The sequence below is a fragment of the Nomascus leucogenys genome, chromosome X (genome assembly GCF_006542625.1).
Source record: "Nomascus leucogenys isolate Asia chromosome X, Asia_NLE_v1, whole genome shotgun sequence".
Lineage (NCBI taxonomy): Eukaryota > Metazoa > Chordata > Mammalia > Primates > Hylobatidae > Nomascus > Nomascus leucogenys.
The window spans coordinates 73,524,626-73,547,550 of NC_044406.1; the positions used below are offsets into that span (position 1 = coordinate 73,524,626).

Sequence of the window (22,925 nt, forward strand, 5' to 3'; positions counted from 1 at the left end):
AACATAATATGCGGAAGAAATGACTGGAATGAAATATTCTAAAATGTAATAATGATTCTTACTGGGTGATGGGATTACAAGTGGTTCTGTTTTTTAATATATTTTCTGCATTTTCTAAAATTTCTGCAATGAACATTTATTACTTTTATAAAGAAATATAAATAAACATGTGAAACTTCTTTAGTTTCATTTGATGTAAAAAATATCATTCAATCTTATGGACATACTCATCCATTGACTTGTCTTTTAATAGATTTGCAATGATGCTCATTCACTTATCTAAAATAAAATGATTTCACCATCTTAAGTCAATAATTTTGCAGATCTGAGAAAGGCTTCAGTCATTTGAGATGCACATTTGTATGTGATTCACTCCTTGCAATGTTCTTGAAAATTTACCAACTGGGAAGGAAAACTGCTGTTATGCTATTTAAAACATACCACTTGCCCTTTCTTATTCCTTCCCCACTAGTTAGGTAACATGAAAAGTTTTAATTGGTAAAAGGCTTTGACAAGACATGGACATATTTCACACAAATTAAAAGCATGCTCAAGTAGTTTTGAAGAGAACCAGGAAAAGTTAGATGCAACATCTCCACATTAAAATAAAACAAACAAACAAAAAAATCTCTTGTAAAAATAACACTTTGTTATACTGTGGCAATTTACTGGCTGATGTTACCATTTAAATATAATATCCTGGACATATTTGTTGTCTATTACAAAATATTCACTTTATTCCATTGGTATTGGAGTTAAGTAAAGTCAGTTAAGGACGATACACATGTGAGCTTGGAAATCAACTCAGTTTTCACATGAGCACTCCATTTTCTCCCTTCTTTGACACCCAACACCTTATTATTCTCTTGATTTTTCATTTTATCAGAACCGTATTTTGGGGAGAAAATAATCCACTTTAAAAGGGAAAAGTGCTTACAACACAAAGGCTTATAAAAATAAATATTAAAATAAAGAAATAGATGTCTATTAGTTGGAAATCATTTATTGCCTCTATAAAAGTTTAAATAAAAACTACAAAAATTCACATTACAGTCTGATGTGGTTTTAAGGTGACAGTATATTTCAGAGGTAGTACTAGTAAAATGGGATGCAGGATTGCTAAAATTAATTGCTTAACAAGTTAATGCAAAATAAAATTTCAATGTGGAGCAATATACACTCAGTATATATTTTAATGAAACAATTTTAATTATATTTGCATGAAAATATCACTTTACTCTTTTTTCCCCCTAGCAAATCTGCTCTTAATCAAAGTTTGTTTTCAGCAATGGTGTGTTGACTGTAGGTTCACAAATTAGTAGCCTCCTTGATTATAGCATTACAGAGCATAGCTTGGTGAAGAGCATGATACAGTGCTGTCTGCCAAGGAAAATACCAACTTCAAAGAGAAATCTACCCATTTACCTAACATTTAGATACAGTGGTACTGATAACTCCCTTAAAAAGCTAACCTATCACATGTTTGCATGTTTAAGATCTGAATGAAAATCTAATATATTAAAAAAGTAGACAATATTTCTGGAATAACACAACTGTAATACGGAAGAAGGGCAGGAGTTAAAGTTTTCAGAATGTCTTTTAAAAATGATCACAAAATATTTGTCTGAAATGAAGAAACTATCCCTTGGAAGTGGGCTGAATCTGATTCCCACCACTCCCACCAAAAAAGGCAACAAAGTCAATTTTAGAGCCCAGAATTATTTTAAATTAACCACTCATGTTTTCTCCTACAAACTTACAGACTGCTGAATATGAAAGTGCCTCACAATAGATGTTGCTGTCTTTGGAGAAATGGCTTCTTTGACATCTTTTGAGGTCTTGGTCGAATAAAGAGTACAGGGTATAATTGGGTCTCAACCTTTTCTTCTCCAACAATAAGAAACATTTCTATCACATGCTTGCAATGGCAATACAAAAATCCTGCTGTTGATAACTGACCTTACGACAAAACATCCCCAGTTTCCATGAAGAGGCCAATTTTCTTTTAAGGTTTTCTTTGCATGTGCTAATTTTCCTATTCTCCAGAGCAATTGCAATTCTCATTTTCTTGTGAATAAGTTTAGCTTGGCTGAAAAGACGAAAATACCTTCCTTTTTTTTCATATGTATACATTTTGGAAGGTATGTGCTCTTACATACACATTTCTGGCTTAAAAACTGCTTGGCTATTCTAAGCTTAAAGCAGACATAGAAATGTAGTTGAAAGAAAAAAAGAAGGTTTTTTTGTTTGTTTGTTTTTGTTTTGTTTTGTTTTGTTTTTTGTTTTTTTCCACATTGGCTTCTGTCTCCCTGAGAGAGCCTTCAGATAGTAAGGTCTGTTTTAATACTCTCAAAGCCCTAAAGAAAGAAACGCTAGTCAGTTAATTTTTATCCCCAGCCATGAAGATGTCCACAAGAGTAATTATAAGCTGATAATTTTTCCTGCTCTAACATATCTCAAAACCAACTCCTATCTACATACGCAAAAAATATACTTTCTTCATAACAACTTTTCAAAGCTTGACCTTGACATCTTTTTCAAAATCTACCATGCATAATTTCAATCTGGCAATTATGATTCTTTTTCTATAGATAGAGGTATTTCCTTCGGCTCCTGCTACAGAATAGCCACATTTCATTTTAGAAGTGTTTTAATTCCCATGATGGTGAAGAAAAATATTCTGATGCTGAAACACAAATTTCAAGACAAAAGGAGTTCTAAATGTATTGGTATGATTTATATAGTTTCTATTTTGATGAAACTTTCAACAGAGATAAAAAGATCATCTATGCTTTCTCTCAAAATTGTAGACTGGGAATCCTTCTAAGAATCACACCTAGCAGAACCTTAAATCTATTAAAAATTCTACTTAAATATGGTTTATTAATATCATAGAAGATGTTAACAAGAAATAATTATTTGTCAAGTTTACAGCTTGCTGAGAAATCCAATGTCCAGCACAGTGTCTTCTCTATAGCAGGAGCTCAACAAGTATTTTTCGATTTAGTGACTAATGGCTGATGTGTGACAAATAAAATCTATAGTATTAAAAGCTATAGGAGAGAATATACCTATACTTAATTTGCAATGAGAACCAAATAAGAAGGGGCTTAAATTGAAGCAGAAGTAATTATATTTGAAAGATAAACTCAATGACTATGAGGCAGACCCTAGGAGAGACTTGAAGACCTGGAATTTGTTCATGCTACTTAAGAAGTGGTTTCTAACTTCGTTGTATATGGGGGCGACTCTTCATCTCATGGAGGAATTGGTGTGACGGGTACATTTAATCATAATATCTGAGATTCTGTTACTCTGTGCTGCTTTCTCTGAATGGAATTTGACTTGTCAGCAAGAAAAACTAAATATTGTTTGCAAAACTCCGTATGGCTCAAGGAAGCATATCTGAACACTGAAATATTCCTACTAACAAAGGGACCATATCAGTAGTATGGCAGCAGTATAAACAAATAAGTGACAAAATGAAAGACTATCAGTGGGACCTTACCTATTTTTGTGTGTGGGAGGATGGGACACTTCAAGGGTAAAGACATTTATGACTGCCTTTCTGTGTTCATAAGTTAGTATTAGTAAATTTCAAGATCAAATTTGGCTCTAATTACAAATTTTTAAAAATATCTGAATACCTACTAGGTACCAACAAAAATTAAAAACAAATTGGAAACAGAAACTTGATGACTGAAACAGCCATCCAGCTACTTCATTAATCTTTTAGGTATAGATAGTAATTTAACCATGCAACACAATTGCACACTGCCAAGTCACAAATATATGACACTGTGGGTTTAGGGAGAAACTGACATTTTTTCTTCTTTGGGTCTTGGTAATACCATCTGGTACTCCAGAAAGGAAGAACTGCAAAGAACAGTCTACAGTGTGTTGCCATCTGGTACCTACTAATAGAAAACTGGGTAGCTTGCCCATTTTAGGTGTGTACTCATAGAATAGTATTCACGGAATTCAGAAGACTGTGATTTACAACCAAAGTAGTATAACTCTTTTTGAATACTATCCTTGGCTGATGGCTCTGTACAGGCCTCATATGGAAATGAGGTAAATTTTGTGGCAAAGCTGAATGACTACATTTTTAAAAAATCTCAGCAGCTTACCTTGACTTCCTGTTTCATAACATGTAAGAACTAAAAAAGAATTATAAAGATGGTGATAAATTTAAAATATTTGTGTAACGCTTCGTCTAACTCAGTTATACAAATTTACTACTGGAATGTCAATCGTATCAATACTTGTCATTTGTAGTAATGAAGAATCCCCATCAAGACTAATTTTGACAACGTTTTGTTTCTGTACAATTCGTAATTTATTTGACTTTATGTTGGTTAAATTACCTTTCCATTGTGCTTCCCCATCCCCACACAAATATTTGGGTTAGATAATAGAAGAACACCAGCAATTTACAATTACATACCTGTAATTACTTCAATTTTCAATCATTAGTTTAAGTCAAATTCTCATAGGGGTTAAAAACTAAATCAGAGAACTCATTAAATAATGAGTTAAATAATTTTTTAAGTTTTGTTTTAAATGTTCAGTCCACTTTCCTGAGAAAAAGTGTATGTGGATGATAGGAAAAGGAGAGAAGAAGAAAGAAGATGTAATGGCTACAAAAACAAGACTAATCAAGCTGTAGCAACTTGATAAGCAATGCTGAAATGTCTTTAGTTATTTTCTCTCTGGTTAGAAATTAGACATAATGAATTTCAGGATTAAACTGCTGAAACAGTTTTTTTCCAGAGTTCCATCAGTTAAAAAAATACTCTCTCAAACAATGCTTTTAAATTTCACCTACATTTTTTTGCACTGTAGCCACTATATCTCGTACATTCTTCACAGAATATGTCCATTTCAACAATGTGTTTTCCCAACTAAAGAATACCAGGGCAACAGAATGCAGTTATCTTGAAATGCACACCTGTTACGAAGCCAAAAGGCTGTATCATATATTCCCTCCAACTGAAATCACAAACTTTCTGAGACATTTTTCTCTGACAAAGAAGATACACTGAATGAGGTATCATCAGGCTCCAGCGAGGCATGATTGAAATCCATTTCTTCTAATTCAGGAGGTAAATCTGACAGCAGTGCCTGAATAAAAAAAAAATAATATTTTTGGATTAGTATGTGGATAGACTGTTTTCCAATTTTATGTTAATAGTTGTAGTCCTCTCATGGTGAATTATCCTTATGGATTTAAAGAATAATTTATATTTCAGGATCTTAGACAATACCTTACCTAAAAGAAAAATTCTTCATACATTATTCAGAAAGTAACAAAATTCTAGATGTTGAAAGTGTGAATTGTGTAGAGTGGAACCTGTACAAAGGGGATATTAGGAGGGAAATAAGCAACTCTTCTGAACCAAGAGCTTTGAAGTGTTTGACGTTAGTGATTTTCATACTAATTTTGGGTGTGCATTGATCACTGTTTAAGGGATTTAAAATTGCGTTCTTTGTTAAAATATTCATGCCAGTTATGCTGTCCTTTGTAGAAGACTGTATTTAACAAAAGACTATTTTGTTCTTCAGTGGGAGAAAGAGCTTAGTAGTTAGGAAAAACCTTCAGCTATTTTACTTTAGACTAAATTTTAACAACTTGAAAAGACCAAGTAATTTTATTTTTTCTTTCCTAAGCTATGTTCATACCTACAGACGGCCAAGCACCCACCAGGGCACAGCTGAATCAGTGGATCTATCTGTAATAATGATGTATCTGGAGGGCTACTCATTTCTCTGCTTGAATAATAAGGATAATCCAATAATGATGAACTAAGCTTTGTCATGGTCTAATTGTTTTATCTGAAGTTGTAGAACATGCACCCATACTAAAGAAATAAATGATTAATCAAGTTTCACGCAGCTGACAATGCTAATGTTCACTTCACCATGAGGAATTTTGAACTTAATGATTGATTTGCTGCTTCCAATACTAAGAATAATGTAGCATATCTGGCAATTTTTAGAGAGTATTACTTGTAATGTGGGCTTTGGGTGCAGTGGTAAATAAGGACCAAGGGAACAGGAACAAATAAAAGCTTGTCACTAGCCAATTAAGGAACAGAAAGGGCATGTTGGAGAATATATGAAATCCACTGTTGAAATAAGACAGTAGGCACTCATTCTCTTTATTAAAATAAGTGGCAGCTGCAAATGCTATACTTCTTGCCTTGTAGCACAGGGGCAAGATCAAAACATTCTCATTTTTATCAGGCTGTGTAAGGGAAGACTAACCCCTATCTGGCAGACTAGCTCTTATTATTTATTTTATAAAATTGAATTTCTCATTAATTTATTGCTGGAACTGAGAGTATATACAAAGTAAACTAACTTAAAGGTAATGCATGCTTTCTAAGTGGCTAGATTGCAGTAATAGGATACGGAGCCATTTTCTCCTAGAAAAGTGTTTTACCACTAACCCAGTCCCAGTGCAATGGGGTCTTTTCTGACATTGGCTGATCAGTCTATATGAAATACATCACTGGATTTAACTCAATTTGCAATTTTGAAGATGCCATATTAAAGAGGAGAAAGTGTTCAAATTAACATTCACTGAACATGTTCTTAGAGTCAGAAAGTCAAGAGAATAAGATTTCCTGATATTCTAATTTCTAATTTCTAGTGGGGAGATTACAAATCAAAGAAGCATTATTATTTCTTTGTTACTGCATTATAAGTAGTTGACTGAGTAAAATGACTGCAGTAAAAAAATATAAAAATTTTAATATCTGAGGCAGCATAGGGCACAACTAATACATGTGGTCCACTTTAAAATTCTTCTTTCAATATCTTACTAGATTTGCACCTGAAAAAATCTTTGGATTTTAACAATTGTTGGAACTGCCTTTTTCACAGATACTAAGGTGAATACAATTAACTTTCTTTATTACAAATGTTTCATAAATGACAACTATCCTCAGGGTCTGACCTACTGTCATTTTTCCCAAGAGATTAAAGCATTTTCCATATGTTCAGATCCATAACACTTATTCTAGACCCTATGGTATGAATATCAAGTTCTGTAGTGTTAATCATTCTTATCCCACTTGCAAAGTGGAGAAATTGAAGTTCAAGAAAGGCAAGTGATCTGGCTAGGAACACACAGTGAATTATCAGGGGAAGCAAGACCATAGCAAATGACTAAGTATAATGCTGAAAATATACTTTGATTTTAAAGTGGCTATTGATTTAAACAACAACAACAAAATCTTTGGGTAATCTAGTGTTTCAGTCAGAGAGTATTACATTTTGTAAACCCTGGACTATTTCAATGGTCCAAAATGTTCTGTGGACCACACATCTCACTCAACTTACACAAATCAAGATTAATGGAAGAAAACTGAAGATTTTTTTTAAAATTAAAAACCAGTGACATGTGGTTGTCTTTTATTAGGTAGAATAAAAATTAACTCCTTCCAGAAATAAACCTATAAATATTTCATGATGTAACAATCAGTAGTTTAAGCAATTGCCTAGATAACTTTTTTGAACTACTATTCGTGTCTTCTATATTTTGTGACCATATTCTGAGATACATTATACTCATTCTTAATTATACAAATTAGTAGTTTCTATTTGGTGCTGATTATACTAGCTATGAAGTTCACTACAATTTTTGAATCATGTTCTCTTTCAGCAAACTTTTGTCCATATACTAATTTATTAGTCTTTAATCAGAGGGAAAGAAGAGGAAGAGAAAAATAAAAATGCACATTAATTACATTTGTTATTGGTCTTGGGAAAAGAACCAAACCAGGAATGGGGTTAGAATTAGAAAATAAAATGGGGTCTGTGTACTATTCCTAGATGTCAAGAGACACAGAAACTTGCTAGTTAATTGGCCATATAACTCTCAATTCACAGCCATACAAGAGCCACACTTCAAGTTATTCCTCTGCTTGTACCTAATTTTGTTTATTCACAGTTATTTAAAACTTACAGTACTCTTGGGACCATGTTCAAAACTACCTCCCCTATTCATTTAAAATCTGCATTTTAGGTTTCTAAAAAATTAACACATTTTCAGTATGTCGTGGAATATACATAACTCACATAATAAACCAATATGCTTAAATTAAGCTGGCAAAGGTAAATGAAAGCTACTGTCTTGAGATGTCTGTGTGCGTGACAGGGTGCACAGGGAGTAAAATTCATAAAACTTGACACATAATATACATGCTGGTTTGAGCCTCATGAGTAAATTGATTAGTTTCAATTTTGTGGTTCAGCACTTCAGTAAAATATATAAAGGCTATTTCTTGGGAAAAAAGGGAGGCGTATGGGATGCTATGGCTTTAATCTTTTTCCTTAGGGATGTCTGAGATGGGCTATATACATGCTGTCTTTCTTTGATATAAGAGATGAATATTTATACTCCTGGCATTCCTCGATGAATAAAAACCTCTGAGACTGTTTCCTAAACAAGGGTTACCTGTGTCTCACACTACTCCTATAGAACTGTGACAAGGAATCAGCATAATGACATGTAGCTCAAATGAAAATTTGGTATAATTTAATATTAAATGGTACATTTATTATAATTCTATAGTTTTTAGCAGGCTTAACAAATTATTATTTAGATTTCACATGAATGTATGAGACACAAAATGTAATTTGGGAGGAACTGGTAAACAAAAACCCGTATCAACATGCAAAAGACAATACATTTCATCTTTGGAGTCAAAAATTCAAATACTTAAATTGGGAAAAGTAAGTGATACACTGTGGAAAGAAAGAATTTCACGAAGTAATTTCATATTTTCTTAGTGATGAGCAACACATTACAGAATAGAAGATGTCCAAACATCTGTGAACTGTAGTGGAGGTTGACAGGAAATTAAGATCCAGAAGAGAGGCAAAGAAATGCTTTAACTCTTTTAAGAAATGCTTTAACTCTTTCATGCACAAAAGGTCCCAAAATATGTGCCTCTCCAGTTACGGTAGCCTAGCTCTATCAACATTTTCAGAAATTTCTTTGAAATTAATTTTAAAATTATTTTCCTCACCTAAAGATGAACCTGAATTAAAAGCATGCTAATCAATTATTTTGATTTTCCACTGAAGGAGCACACAAAATCTGAGCACCTATTCTCAAGAAAACTGTTTTGCAAAGGTCATGAAATAACAAATATTTCCTCCATGCCAAGCAGAAATGAAGTATAAAAATGAAAACATATGAAGAACCCAAGTGTGACATACCATTTTTTGACTTGATACATTGCAGCTTACTAGTCTTTCCTGGGACCTACCTGCTGTTGTTCCTTATCGTCAGCTTTCATTGCTAATATCAAGTTTCTAACAAAAGTCTGAAGTTTAAAGTATTTTTGCTTTTGAATCTCTAGCTCATTTTCAATGAATTTGACTTCTTCATTCTGAAACAGAAAATATCAAATGATACAATTACCTTATGTAAACCTAGGACTGTACATGTTTGATGCACAATAAAATTCTAAAAAACCATCAAATTAGAAGGACGATAAAGAAAACAAAATGTTAACATAAAGGAATACAAAGCATGGAAGAAAATGATCCTGTTAGTCACAGGCTGCCTTTTAAGCAAATCACTAATAGAAAACAATTTATAAAATCAAAAACCAATCCAATAAGTTCTGGTAAGAGAAAAAACAAAAAACAGCTCCCTTCTTGGAAAGACCCTTCCTATATCAAGCCCAATTGGCATTCAGATTAAGATTAAGAATAGAGGCTGGGTGCATGGCTCACACCTGTAATCCCAGCACTTTGGGAGGCCAAAGCGGGTGGATCACCTTAGGTCAGGAGTTTGAGACCAGCCTGGCCAACATGGTGACACCCCATCTCTACTAAAAATACAAAAATTAGTAGGGCATGGTGGTGTGTGCCTGTAGTCCAAGCTACTCGGGAGGCTGAGGCAGAAGAATCACTTGAACCTTGGAGGCGGGCAGAGGTTGCAGTGAGCGGAGGCCGTGCTGCTGCACTCCAGCCTGGGCAACAAGAGTGAGACTGCCTCAAAAAAAAAAAAAGATTAGGAATAGATAGAGTCCAATTAACCCAAAGAGCAATAGCAGACACAGTAATGTTGAATTTGCCATTCAGAAAGCTAACTACTCAGAACTTAAATGGTTAATTTGCACCAAGAAGAGCCTGAAATTACTAAGATTGTCTTAAGTTCTTTGCTGAGCCTCCGCAGATTAAGTAGGAGTCTGTTATTCCAAGAAATCTGAAAATTTACCACTGTGTAAGAATCAGTTACTCTTTACTAGTTTTGCTAGCTGTATAGGTAAAACAACTGGACTAATATTTGGGAGTATTCTAGTGCCAGGTCTACTGATAACTGTAAACTTGGGTGGGAGACTCTCTTTACTCCTCAGTAAAATGGTTATTATACTGGTAATCCCTGACAGTTCTAGCTTTGAGGGCTATAACACTCAAATAAGATAATGGCCATGAAAGTGCTCTGAATAGATTTCCTATGAAAGCCACAGTAATCAAGAAAGGATGGTATTGCATAAGGGTAGACATATCAACCAATGGAAAAAAATAGAGAGACCAAAAATAAATCCCCACAAAAATGGTCGATTGATTTTCAACAAAGGTGCTGAGGTCACCCAATAGATAAAGAAAGTATTGTCTTTCAACAAACAGTGGTCAAACAAATGTAAATCCACATGAAAAAAAAAATCATCAGCCCTTACCTCACATCATAGACAAAATGTAACAAGACATGGATCATAGACCTAAAACTGAAATGCATAATAAAACTGAAACTTTTAGAGGAAAACAGAGGAGAAAATCTTTGTTACCTTGGGTTAGGCAAAAAGTTTCTTAAATAGAACACAAAAATTATGGAACTTAAAAAAAAAAGAAAGCTTTTATTTTAATTTATTTAGTTTAATCAATTTTATTTATTTATTTTTTATTTAGAGACAGGGACTTGCTCTGTTGCCCATACTGGAGTGCAGTGGTACAATCATAGCTCACTGCCACCTTGAACTACTGTGCTCAAGGGATCCTCTCACCTCAATAGCTAGACTACAGGTATGCACCACCATCCGTGGCTAATTATTTTTTAACTTTTTTGTAGAAATGGGGTCTCCTTATTTTGCCCAGGCTGGTCTTGAACTCCTGGTCTCAAGCGATCCTCCCACATCAGTCTCCCAAAGTGTTTGTATTACAGGGATGCATTATTGTGCCTAGCCTCAAGAAAGACCTATTTTATAAAATGAGGTCAGGAGTTTTAAACCAGCCTGGGCAGCATAGCAAAACCCTGTCTCTACCAAAAAAAAAAAAAAATATATATATATATATATATATATATATATAGCCTGACATGGTATGGTGTGGTGGCATGCAGCTATAGTCCCAGCTATTCAGGAGGCTGAAGCAAGAGGACTGCTTGAGCCCAAGAGTTTGAGGTTGCAGTGAGCCATGATCGTACCACTGCACTTCAGCCTGGGTGACAGTGAGACCCTATGTCAACAAACAAAACAATACAAAAAACAACTTTGCTCTTTAAAATATATTGTAAAGAAAATAAAAATAAAACCACATATTGGGAGAAAATATTTTCAAACCATATATCTGACAAAGGACTTGGATTCAGAATACATAAAGAAATGTTACAACTCAATTATGAGATGAGCAACAAAGTAAAAAGCAAAATATTTGAACACACTCTTCATCAAATAAGGTATCTGAATGACCAATAAGCACATCAAAATATGCTTAATATCATTTGTCCTTAAAGAAATACAGATTAAAACCCCAAAGAGATACTACTACTGACATATTATAATAGTTAAAGAGATTGAAAATATCAAGTGCTGACAAGAATGTGGAGCAATTAGAAGTCTCATACATGTTGACAAAAGGTGTCAACCTCTATAAAATCCTTGAAGAGATTGATTCTGAGCCAAATATGAGTGACTGATGGCCTGTAACACAACCCTCAGGAGATCTTGAGAAATGTGCCTAAGGTGGTTGGGCCACCACTTGATTTTATACATTTTAGAAAGACACAAGGCATAAATCTATATTTGTAAGTTGTACATTGGTTTGGTTCAGAAAGGAGGGATAACTGGAAGCAGAGGCTTCCAGGTCAAACACAGATTCAAAGATTTTCCGATTGGAAATTGCTTGAAAGAGTTATCAACAGAAAGGAACGTCTGAGTTATGATTAGGGGTTGTGGAGACCAAGGTTTTATCTTGCAGATGAAGGCTCCAGGTAGTAGGCTTCAGAGAGAATAGATTGTAAGTGTTTTTTATCAGACTTAAAGAATCTGTTTTATCGGTAATTCCAAACGAGAGGAAGATATAATGAGGCATGGCCAGCTCACCCTTCCTATCATGGCCTGAACTAATTTTTCAGGTTAACTTTGGAATGCCCTTGGCCAAGAGTGGGGGTTCATTCAGATGGTTGAGGGACTTACAATTTTATTTTTGGTTTATTAATACATACATTATTGGTGAAAGTGTAAAATGGTACAGCTACTTTGGAAAATATTTTGGCAGTTTCTTATGAAATTCAACATAACCTTTCTTAATGTAAGACTCAGCAATCCTACTCTGAGGTATTTACCCAAGATAAATGAAAACACATGTCATAAAAAGACTTATACATCAATATTCATAGCAGGTTTATTTATAATAGTCCCAAACCAGAAGCAGTTCAAGACTTCATTAGCAGGCAAACAAACAAATTATGGTGGTGTTTACACAACTATGTCCACCTGTCAAAACTCATTTAACTGTATACTTAAGAAGATGAATTTTATTGTATGAAAATTATACATCAATTAACCTGATTAAAAATAAAGTCTATCCCAAAGGGGGGAAATAAAACCTTTTCCTTCTGTCTAACTGACACTTTGTATCCTCTGACCGTCATTCCCTTATTTCCCAACCTCTCACAAGCCCTTGATAACCACCATTCTACCCTCTGCTTGTTTGAATTTGATTGTTTTTGATTGCGCACATTAAGTGAGAACGTGGTGGGAGTCTTTTTGTTCCTGGCTTATTTCATTTAGCATAATGTTCTCCAATTCTCTCCATGTTTTTTCAAACAACGAAGTATTTTTTATATGCTGAATTGTATGAATGGTGAATATGGTAAATAATGATAATATATTGTATATTTCAAAATCACTATGAGAAAATTTGAAATGTTTTCACCACAAAATATGGTATTTGTGGTGGTGAATATGTTATGTAGTTTGATTTAATTAATCCACTTTGTATTCATAAATCATAACAGCATTTTGTACCCTATAAATATACACAACTCTTACTTGTCAGTTTACAATTAAAAAGTAAAAATTATTCTAAAAAAATATCAGCCAGTTACCATGTCAAAAAACATGAAAGTAAGCTATGACTATTCTTTGCATCTGGCAAACTGGTCTCAAATCACAGCAGGACTTTTAATAGCATTTGTTCAAAAAACCAAATTAAAGTATATTAAAATTAAGTGGTTATATGGATATTTTTGTTGTTTCAATTGAGAGGATGGTGTAGTATTTATCATACTCAATCTATTAACATGTTTACTATATCTTTTATTTTATCAGCTTAGTTAAAAACTTTTTTACCTGAACATGCTCCTGTCATAATATATTTTACTAATTTTAGGCCTTTGCTTTATTGGTATTCATGGTTGGAGCAGTAGTATTAGTAAAGTGCTGACCAGGAAGTCTTTTCTAATACAGGAGATATACGTTATCATTATAGTAGTATCTGGTTTGAATGCACAGTCCTTCTTAGCTGCATTCCAGTGTATTAGGAAACATTGATTCACATTTGCAAAAGTCATGAAACATCTTTTGGTATGCAGACTTCTAATTCTTCATGCAAATATTTCTCCTCCTCACTATTTATGCAATGTTTGAAAAATATAAACAGCTTTAAGATAATTTAATATTGCAGACATTTTCTTCACAGAGCTGTTTTGCAAGCCTATTAAATACTTCCTAGATAACAGGCAGTAATTTATGTGTACTTTCAAGATTTTCTAAGTAAATCAATGCTTGTGAGAGGAACTAGTATCATAATATCAGTTACTGAATATCATAAAACAAGATCTATCTTATTTTTATTGTTAAAACCCTACCTACATTTCGAGTAAGCCTTGTTAATTCTTCGTCAAGATGATAGTAAGGAGAACTCCAGTTTCCACATTGACCAGAGCTTTGATCTCTGAGCAAGCTATTAATGGCTGCCAAGTCTGAGGTGCTATTTTATGATGCAGTTACTCCTGCCTCAGGTACTGAGCCCATCAACATGTCTCATAAACATTTTGTGTTATTTAGAATTCCTAAGAACATGGATTTCTAGTGATGTATCTCAGTCAAAAACTCCACTATGACCAATGAGTATTGATGGTTGCATAGTAATAATTATCAAATGCACCATTGGAAACATTCTCTCAGTTTGCTACATGAAATCTCAAGAATGAGAGACTGTATAATTCAGTTTAGGGGAAAAATACAATGATCCAGCTCCTGATTTTATATAAATGAGTACTTGCATAATAGTTTTAAAATTATTTCCAAAGATAAATTAAGTCATTTGTTCACTCACTAGCAACTACTGTAACTATAGTTATAGTTGAACAGTTATATGACAGGCTCTCATCCAGGTAACACATAGGTGAATAAAGTAAGTCTCTTCTCACAGGAGGTTTATGATGAATATATCATCATGTGTTGTATAACAACGTTTCAGTCAACAATGTGCCACATATAATGACAGTCATCCCATAAAATTATAATAGAGCTGAAAAATTTCTATCATCTAGTGATGTTGTAGCCATCATAACATCATAGTACAATGCATTAACTTTTCTATGATTAGATACACAATACTTACCTTTGTGTTCCAATTGCCTACAGTATTCAATACAGTGACATGCTATACAGGTTTGTAGCCTAGAAGCAATAGGCTATACCATATACCCTAGGTATGTAGTAGGCTATATACATCTAGGTTTGTGTAAGTACACTCTATGATGTTTTGCACAATGACAAAATTGCCTAACAATGCATTTCTCAGAATTTATCCCCATCATTAAGCGATGCATAATGGTACTTAAGATATCAACAATGTGGTTTTCATCCCCAAACAAGAAACACTAGTATGTGTATACAACTAGGGTACAACAGTTTCTCTGAAGACAGGTAAATTACTAAACTGGCAGGGCCCCTTTAAAACCAACATCCTGAAATCAGTAACAAGAACTGCTATATGAGGTTTTGCTTACCTTTCCTTTAGAAGTAACAAAGTTCATGTGAGGTGAGTTGAAAAATTTTAAAATCATGATTACAAAAGGATATATTTTCTATATAAATGCTGAATTGTGAGGATTAAAAAAAAGAACTTTATGGAACTGCCAAGCCTGAGACACTTATATAAAACATATTAAAAAATCCCTAATGGGGTAGTGAATGACCCCTTGTTTCCACAGAATTTATTACAATGGAAAACACTGGATTAATGCAATGCTCTTTAGAGTTCTGTGAAAATATTAACAAACATTTCTGGACTAGACACTCTGCCCTGCCCTACTCTGGTTTTTAGCGCTAAATCTTTTCAAGTAGACTGCCACCCAAGAGGGGAGAGGTCTGGGAAAGAATCCTCTGAGTCCTGGGCCCAACCCTTTTTGACATATTTGAGAGTGCTGAGAGGAGCACACTTAACAGCTGTGCAATCCAGTCCTTTCGTCTGTAGTTTCCACAACCTGTGCCAAGCTGTGACATGCAAAGACATTGAAATCCTGAACTGGGCATTCAGAAATATTATATGACCATGTAGGAGAGATTATCATAATCTCTTGTATTTCAGAACCAACAAATTTATAATTCTGTTAGTTGGAAATACCGTCTAAATATAGGATTTCATCATGTTCTTTGACCATTTAGGAAATACATTTCAAAAGATATTTTCCTTCTGTGTTTACAATAGTCAATATTTTAAAGCTTGACATGTTATGAATATTTGGAAAACAGAATCTGTTGGATGGCATACATTTCAATTACAGTAAAACTGAAAAGATTTTTGAGGAAATGACAGCTGTTGTATTTTCTGATTAAATGTTATTTTCTGTTAACATTTTAACATTACTAATCTCTGCTTTGAACACTAATGACATTCCATAACAAGAACTTTTGTGTATGAAAAGGACTGTGTGGCCAAAATTTCAGGTCCCAAAGTTACCTAGTAAGATAGGATAATGATTATCAAAAGGACAGCTTTTATAAATCTATGCAGAAAACATATTGACATAAGACTGATATCTTATATACAGATTTAATTAAAAAAATGTATAGCACTCTGTCAAAGGCAGCTTTTCAATTTAGTAACAAATGACATTAAGGAAAGGTCATCTGTATTCATATTCATTCTGTATTTGCTTTGGAAATCGTAAACTTCTAGAACAGCTATATTATCATATTTTTAAAAATTGTCTACAGGAGAAGTAAAAATTTAGGATAAAATTAGCAAAGTCCACTGGAAAAAAAATATCCCTTTTACCATCATTTAAAAATGAACATTGGCTTTGGAAAAGCTTTGTCATACATTTCATGTTGACCACGACTAAGTGCTGCTTCCATCCTGCCATATACCATCAATGCTTACTCCACTCAGCAAACTCTTTGCCTAAGATCATAACCCCTAAACCCGACAGCAATAATTAAAATAACCAGCACTCTGACTGATATTCAAGTTGCCAGAAAGAATTAATGCAGAGCCTTGGAATGCTTAACTTATTAAATAGGAGTAACATAGGTATTGTAAAATTCTGCCTCATTTAATACCTTCTCTTAATAAATTCATAATTTAAAATTACCTACCTTATAATCCAAGAGAGAATTTACTTGTTCTACTTCAGAATTACTTATCATGTCACTTTCTTCATCATCAATAATTTCTATTTTCTGTAACACAAGTAGAGAAGTTACAAATATATATCACATCATTCTTACTACACTCAGCAATGTATAGAAAATATGCATTCAGTGTTCAGGTTATCTAGTGTAGGTTATCTGGAATAAATTCTGATAACTGACTGACTCCTCAGTGTTACACATAGTGTGTGTCTGAGCCACCTCCCTCTACCTTTAACTGAGGACTGCTCGGTAAATAAAAAAATTAATATTATTTAAAATAGAAAATGTCTTTTTACAATATCCCTAACAAAACAGGCGAACTGCTTAAACAACACCCTCCAGGGACAGGAAATTCACTTCCTGTAATGGTGGTCTATTTTAATGGGAGTAAACATACAATTGATAGGAATAGCTTTCTTTTTTAAGTTTCCACATGCCTCTGTGACTTCTAATGTAAAATGTCAGCATGTGACATATTCCAAAATCAAATACAATTTTTAAAAATTCCAAAATTTACTGCACACTGCACAACTTTAACTTGACAACTAATTAAAAGCAGGCATCTATGATGTAATGATAAAAATAACATGATGATTTGTTTCCTTCACTGAAGAGTAACATCCAGGATGAGGAGGTGGAGAGAGAGGAAAAGGGAGAAAGAGAAAGGAGAGAGACAGATTAAATTATCTTTAGCTTTTTAAAGAAGGCATAGCATAGCTTGTACAATATCTTTTCCACAGTAGGTACTAACACTAATTAAATATCTGTAGAAAGAATGAACAAAACAGTTCAGCGCTGATGGAAAAAAATGACCAATGAGCTCCAACCATGAGGGGGCAAGTTCCCTAATCATGTGATTTTTTTAAAAAAAGCAAAAAAAAAAAGTATAAGTAAAATCAGCTCTAATTTTTTCTTTCACATGTAAAAAACACAGTTAGGAAAAAGCTCCTTTAAATATTTAAACCCTGCCAACCCAAAGAAAATTTTTAAAGAAGGAAAAACTAAGCTATATTCAGTCACTAGACGGTCTTTTGAGAACAAGCACATAAATAGCAACATGTCGTAGGCAGAATTTGAAATTAGGCTTCCTACTCTGTGTGTGTGTGTGTGTGTACACACACATATATACATATACTCACACACATACATATATATTTATATATGGTGATTAAAAGTCACAAATTAACTTGGGATGATTATATTTAATATATTGCGTATGAGGATATGATACTATTACAGGGTTTGTGACCTGCAGGCTTTTGAGTCAGGAAAACAGCTGCAGTGAAATTACTTTCTACTGCTGCCTGGAGATGAATCCAATATTTTGTTTTCTATTCTAATCTCTATAAAATTGGGGCTTCATCATGTCAGCTCTTCCAAGACCTCAGATTTGATATTTTTTTATGTATTCTCTACATATTTGGATTGGCTCTGGGAAAAAGGAGCTAGGCAATTCAGGGAGGGATGCACCAAAGGCCACTGTATAGATGTGTGCATTTAAATAGGTCTTATATGTCTGTTTGATTTGTCATCCGTGAATAATTGGGGACACTCAAAAGTTACAGGCAGAGGAGATTAGCCTTTGAAAGTGTGGCATTTTGTTTCTAAAAAATCAATTGCTTTTTGAAAAATTAGGTGCCTACATGACTGTGAGTCATCCCATGCCATGGCTTCATTCATTATCTTCAAATATTTGCTGCAAAGGAGATTCAACGCAGAGAAATTCAGGCTAAAAATGAGCATGTCTTTAAAGGGAAAGATGTTTCAATTTGTAAATTGTATATAACTTGCACACTAAAACTCAAATCTGTAGCAGAAGATTATTAGTTGGTGGAATTTAAGATGAGCACAATTCATAACCATGGAAAACAATTACTAGTAGCTATCTAATAAAAACACGACTTTGCCTCACAATCAAAACAGTTTTCCTGTATGCTTGCTGAACTTAGTGTTAGAAGGGTCAAACATTGACTTCAACCAGGACTCAAATCAGTAAAATACAGTCCTAAACTATATTCTGCTTGTAGAAAACACTGTTACATATTATTGTTATTTAACAAAAAAATAGCAAAACTCTTTTATGCGCTCAACTTTTATTAAAGACATGTGGCAGGACTACAGTGTGAAATAAGTAATGCTTGTAATGAAAGTCAAGATAAACCCTAAAGTCACAGCCGTTTTATAACAAAAAAAAATCAATTAAGAGGCTATTTTTTAGTGGCTGCAATCAAACACAGAACACTGACTCAAAAGCAAAAACAAAAGGACAATGACATTCCCCTTTATATCTGACTCTTAATACCATCTTGATTATAGGATTACTTGATAGGGCAAAATATAAACAGATGTTGCTAAAACAGCTGCATAGGGAGCATCACTATATGTTTACATTTTCACAAAACCCAGTTTACTCCACACACAACCTGCTTCTATTTGCTATTCAAACATTTAATACGGTCTTTCCTCCTATATTGTGATTTTTAAGATGAGTAACCAGAGTACAATTTAACTATTAATAAGAGGAAAAAAAGTTCCAAACACACCATTGATAGGTATGTTCTGAATAGAGAACTCAGAGTCAGAAAATCTTGCATACACGTGCCACAATTAACAAAGGTTTCCTTCATGATCTCATGCTAAACTCTGTTTTAATTCTGCCATCTGTCAAATAGGTACAAATCTGCTCTTTGCTAACTGTGTTGAAGAAAAATAGCTTGTTATATATAAAATATCATATACATACCAAGTATTGGGTTTTTATATTTGCAAATCGCCTCAATCAAAAAATTAGTGATACAAATGACAACATTTTAAATTTTATTTACTAAGCTGTCAAAGATATGTAATTTCACTGGAAAGAGTTCTGTTTTGGTTTGTGAAGTGGAGCAAGACTTTATTCTGAAAATGAGAATATTTTCACCAACTGGATACTTGGGCTTGAAATCAACCATGTAATGAGAAAAGAATTTCAAGCTGTACATACCACATTATCTGTGGTTACTGCATGGTGGTCCTCTTCTTTATGAGCCCTTGCATCATTCGGAACAACTTCATTGGGCTCTTCTATAGAAAAAAATGCCATAATTTCATTTTTCATTTCGCGAAACTTTCTTGAGAATACTATTTTCAAGGTCATTTAAATAATTTCTCTATTATAAAAAGGCACAAATGGCAAATTCATTTCACCCATGTTTGATGAGTAATTCTACTTCAAACAATGCATTCAAAGGAAATAAGTAGGGATTGGGGCAAATACAAGGATGGTCACCACTGTCCTATTTGTAACTGAAAAAATGGACAAAAACTGTATCCTTAACAATGGAGGAATAGAGAAATTTAGAATCTATCTCTATAATAAATATTATGAAGCCACTAAAATTGAAGTAGAAGAACAGTAGTAATAAGGAAAATATTCATGGTTTACTGGCAAGTGAAAAAATGAGGTAACAAAACCTATTGTGTGGATACATATAATATTAATTTTATTTTAAAATATATAAACTTTACTATAAAATTTAAATAAATTTATTATGCAAATACGTAAATTTTCATGGAGAAACACTAGGATTGTTTCCACAAAGACATTGTCATTCGTATTTCTAGATGGAATTATGAGTGATTTTTAATTTTTCTGTTTTCTTTTTGTTTATTTGTGTTTAAATATTTTTCTACAATGAACATGTTTCTCATTTAAATAAGAAAAAAGTCATAAAATAATTTTCAAATCTATGATGTAAAACCATAAATCCAGAGCATTTCCAGTTTTGTGAGTGTATGTGTGTACAAACACACACACACTCCTGTACATATGCTAAGAGAAAATGGTGGCAAAAATATCCTCTTATCCTTATTTTCAGAAGGGTTATCATTGAGGAATAGGATTGTTTCTATTTTTTATTGTATTTCTCAGTACTTTCTAAAATGAACATGTATCCCTTTTCTGATCAAAATTCAATATTCTAAAAATGAGAAAATAAGTAAAAGAAATAAATTAATTCAGAGAAACTAGACTACTAAAAAACTCTCCAGGCTGAGCTAGGGGAACTGGTTGGTTCAAGGCACAGGGTGTCTGCATGTATAATCCCTTCTGTTTTAGATTACTCTCCACCAGCCCCTTATAAAAACAAGGTAGCAATGTTCCTCTCTCTCTCTCTATCTCTTCTTTTGGCACAGCCATATCATGGAGATTATTTGAATAAATACTAGCAGAATTTCGCGATCTCATGGTAACTGACATTTTACTTCACCTTAGGAAGCAGAACAAAAATATTTATCAGCCCTCACGAATTTTTCTAAGTCTATTCCTTTTCATGGAAAGAAATATAGGGGTGCCTTGTATGAGCATGGGGGAATTATTAAGAGGAAAATGTGGTTGATCAAGGAACTCACATATGACCATATAGAGAATTCAAGTTTAAGATATCCAGGAAATTCTTACCAGAATTTTGATGCAAAGTTCACTATAAACGCAATTTAAATGTTTTTGTCTCCTCTGCTGTATTTTTTAAAAATTAAATTTTATTGGGTATATTTGAGATATACAACATGATGTTATAAGATACACACACACACATATAAATTGTTTCTATAATGAAACAAGTTAACATATCCATTATCTCACGTAGTTATCCACCCCCACCCACGAGCAACTATAATATACTCCTTTAGCAAAAATCCTGAATAGAGTACACTTATTAATAGTAATCCTCATGTTGCATATTAGATCTTTTGACTTTTTCATACTACATATTTGCTACTTTTTATCATTTGACCTGCATTTCCCTATTTCCTCTCCCTCCTGCTCTGATCCTGGTAACCTCTTTTTTTTTTTTCTCTATCTGTTTATATTTGACTGTTTTTCTCCCCTGCCATTTGCCACAACATGGATAGACCCTGATATGGTTTAGGTCTGTGTCCCCTCCCAAATCTTTTGTCAAATTGCAATCCCCAATGTTGCAGTTGGAGCCTGGTGGGACGTGATTGGATCATGGGGGTAGATTCTTGTAAGAGTGAGTGAGTTCTCAAGAGATCTGGTGTTGAAAGTGTGTAGCACCCCACCCCTCTTCCTCCTGTTCCAGCCATGTAAGACCTGCCTGCTTCCCTTTCACCTTCTGCCATGATTGTAAATTCCTGAGGCCTCCCTGAGAAGAAGCCAGCAATGTGCTTCCTTTACAGCCTGCAGAACTGTGAGCCAATTAAATCTCTTTTCTTTATAAATTACCCAGTCTCAGGTATTTCCTTATAGCAGTGCTAGAACAAACTGAAGCAGACCTGCAGGACATTATGCTAAGTGAAATCACTGAACACAGAAAGGAAAATATTGCATGATCTCACTTATATGTGGAATCTTAAAAACAGGTCAATTTAATTTTTTTAAAGAACAGTTCATAGACAGAGGAGCCTTTGCCTACTCATTATTTAGACATTTCAAATCACAGACATTTCAATTCCTATGTAATCAGCAATAAAATGTAATGAAGGAAGGGAAAAAGTGTCATCAGCCAGTATTAGCACTAGTGGCCTCAGAAGAGAGTTCATATTGCTCATCAACAAGGTAACATTCTTTAAAGGTTTGCCTTATATTCCTATTCTCCTTTTCTCATAACTTTGTACACAGTTCTCCTTCACTGGCAACATATTTTGTACATGGTTTGATTATTTTGGAAGATTTAAATTAAAACTATACTGAGGATTTCTAAAATAAAAGGATGTGAAGTGATACAGTTAAATAAGGAATGTTTTCTTTTGCTTACAGAAGTTTCAATATTTGTGAATATTTGAAATCTAAACACTATCTATGTGCCTGGTAATTCCCCAAGAAAAGCAGCTCTGCTAATGGGATAATAAAGTGGAATAATTACCCAGTAGAAACTCTAGAGGGCGCTGGGTGTGTATATGTACTCACACTAAGTAACTATAATTATCTTTCACATGCATACCCATATAATAGATACAGCCGAAAAAAGAGGCTTTGATGTAAAATTTAATGACATAGATGTTAATTGTTCTCATCTTTAAAAATTTTGCTTCTCAGGA

The 22,925-nt window shown here is 33.6% G+C and overlaps 1 protein-coding gene across 1 annotated transcript in view; it reads right to left on the reverse strand.

Moving 5' to 3' along the window:
- Positions 1–983: 983 nt before the first annotated feature.
- Positions 984–22,925, reverse strand: part of HDX (highly divergent homeobox) — a 146,975-nt gene continuing 125,033 nt past the window's right edge. The window contains exons 6-9 of the mRNA XM_030807410.1: positions 19,873–19,952; positions 16,854–16,937; positions 9,282–9,404; positions 984–5,124 (exon numbers count right to left, since the gene is read on the reverse strand). Coding sequence (XP_030663270.1) covers positions 4,999–5,124; positions 9,282–9,404; positions 16,854–16,937; positions 19,873–19,952 — 413 coding nt within the window. The 3' untranslated portion in view covers positions 984–4,998. The remainder of the gene's footprint in view (positions 5,125–9,281; positions 9,405–16,853; positions 16,938–19,872; positions 19,953–22,925) is intronic.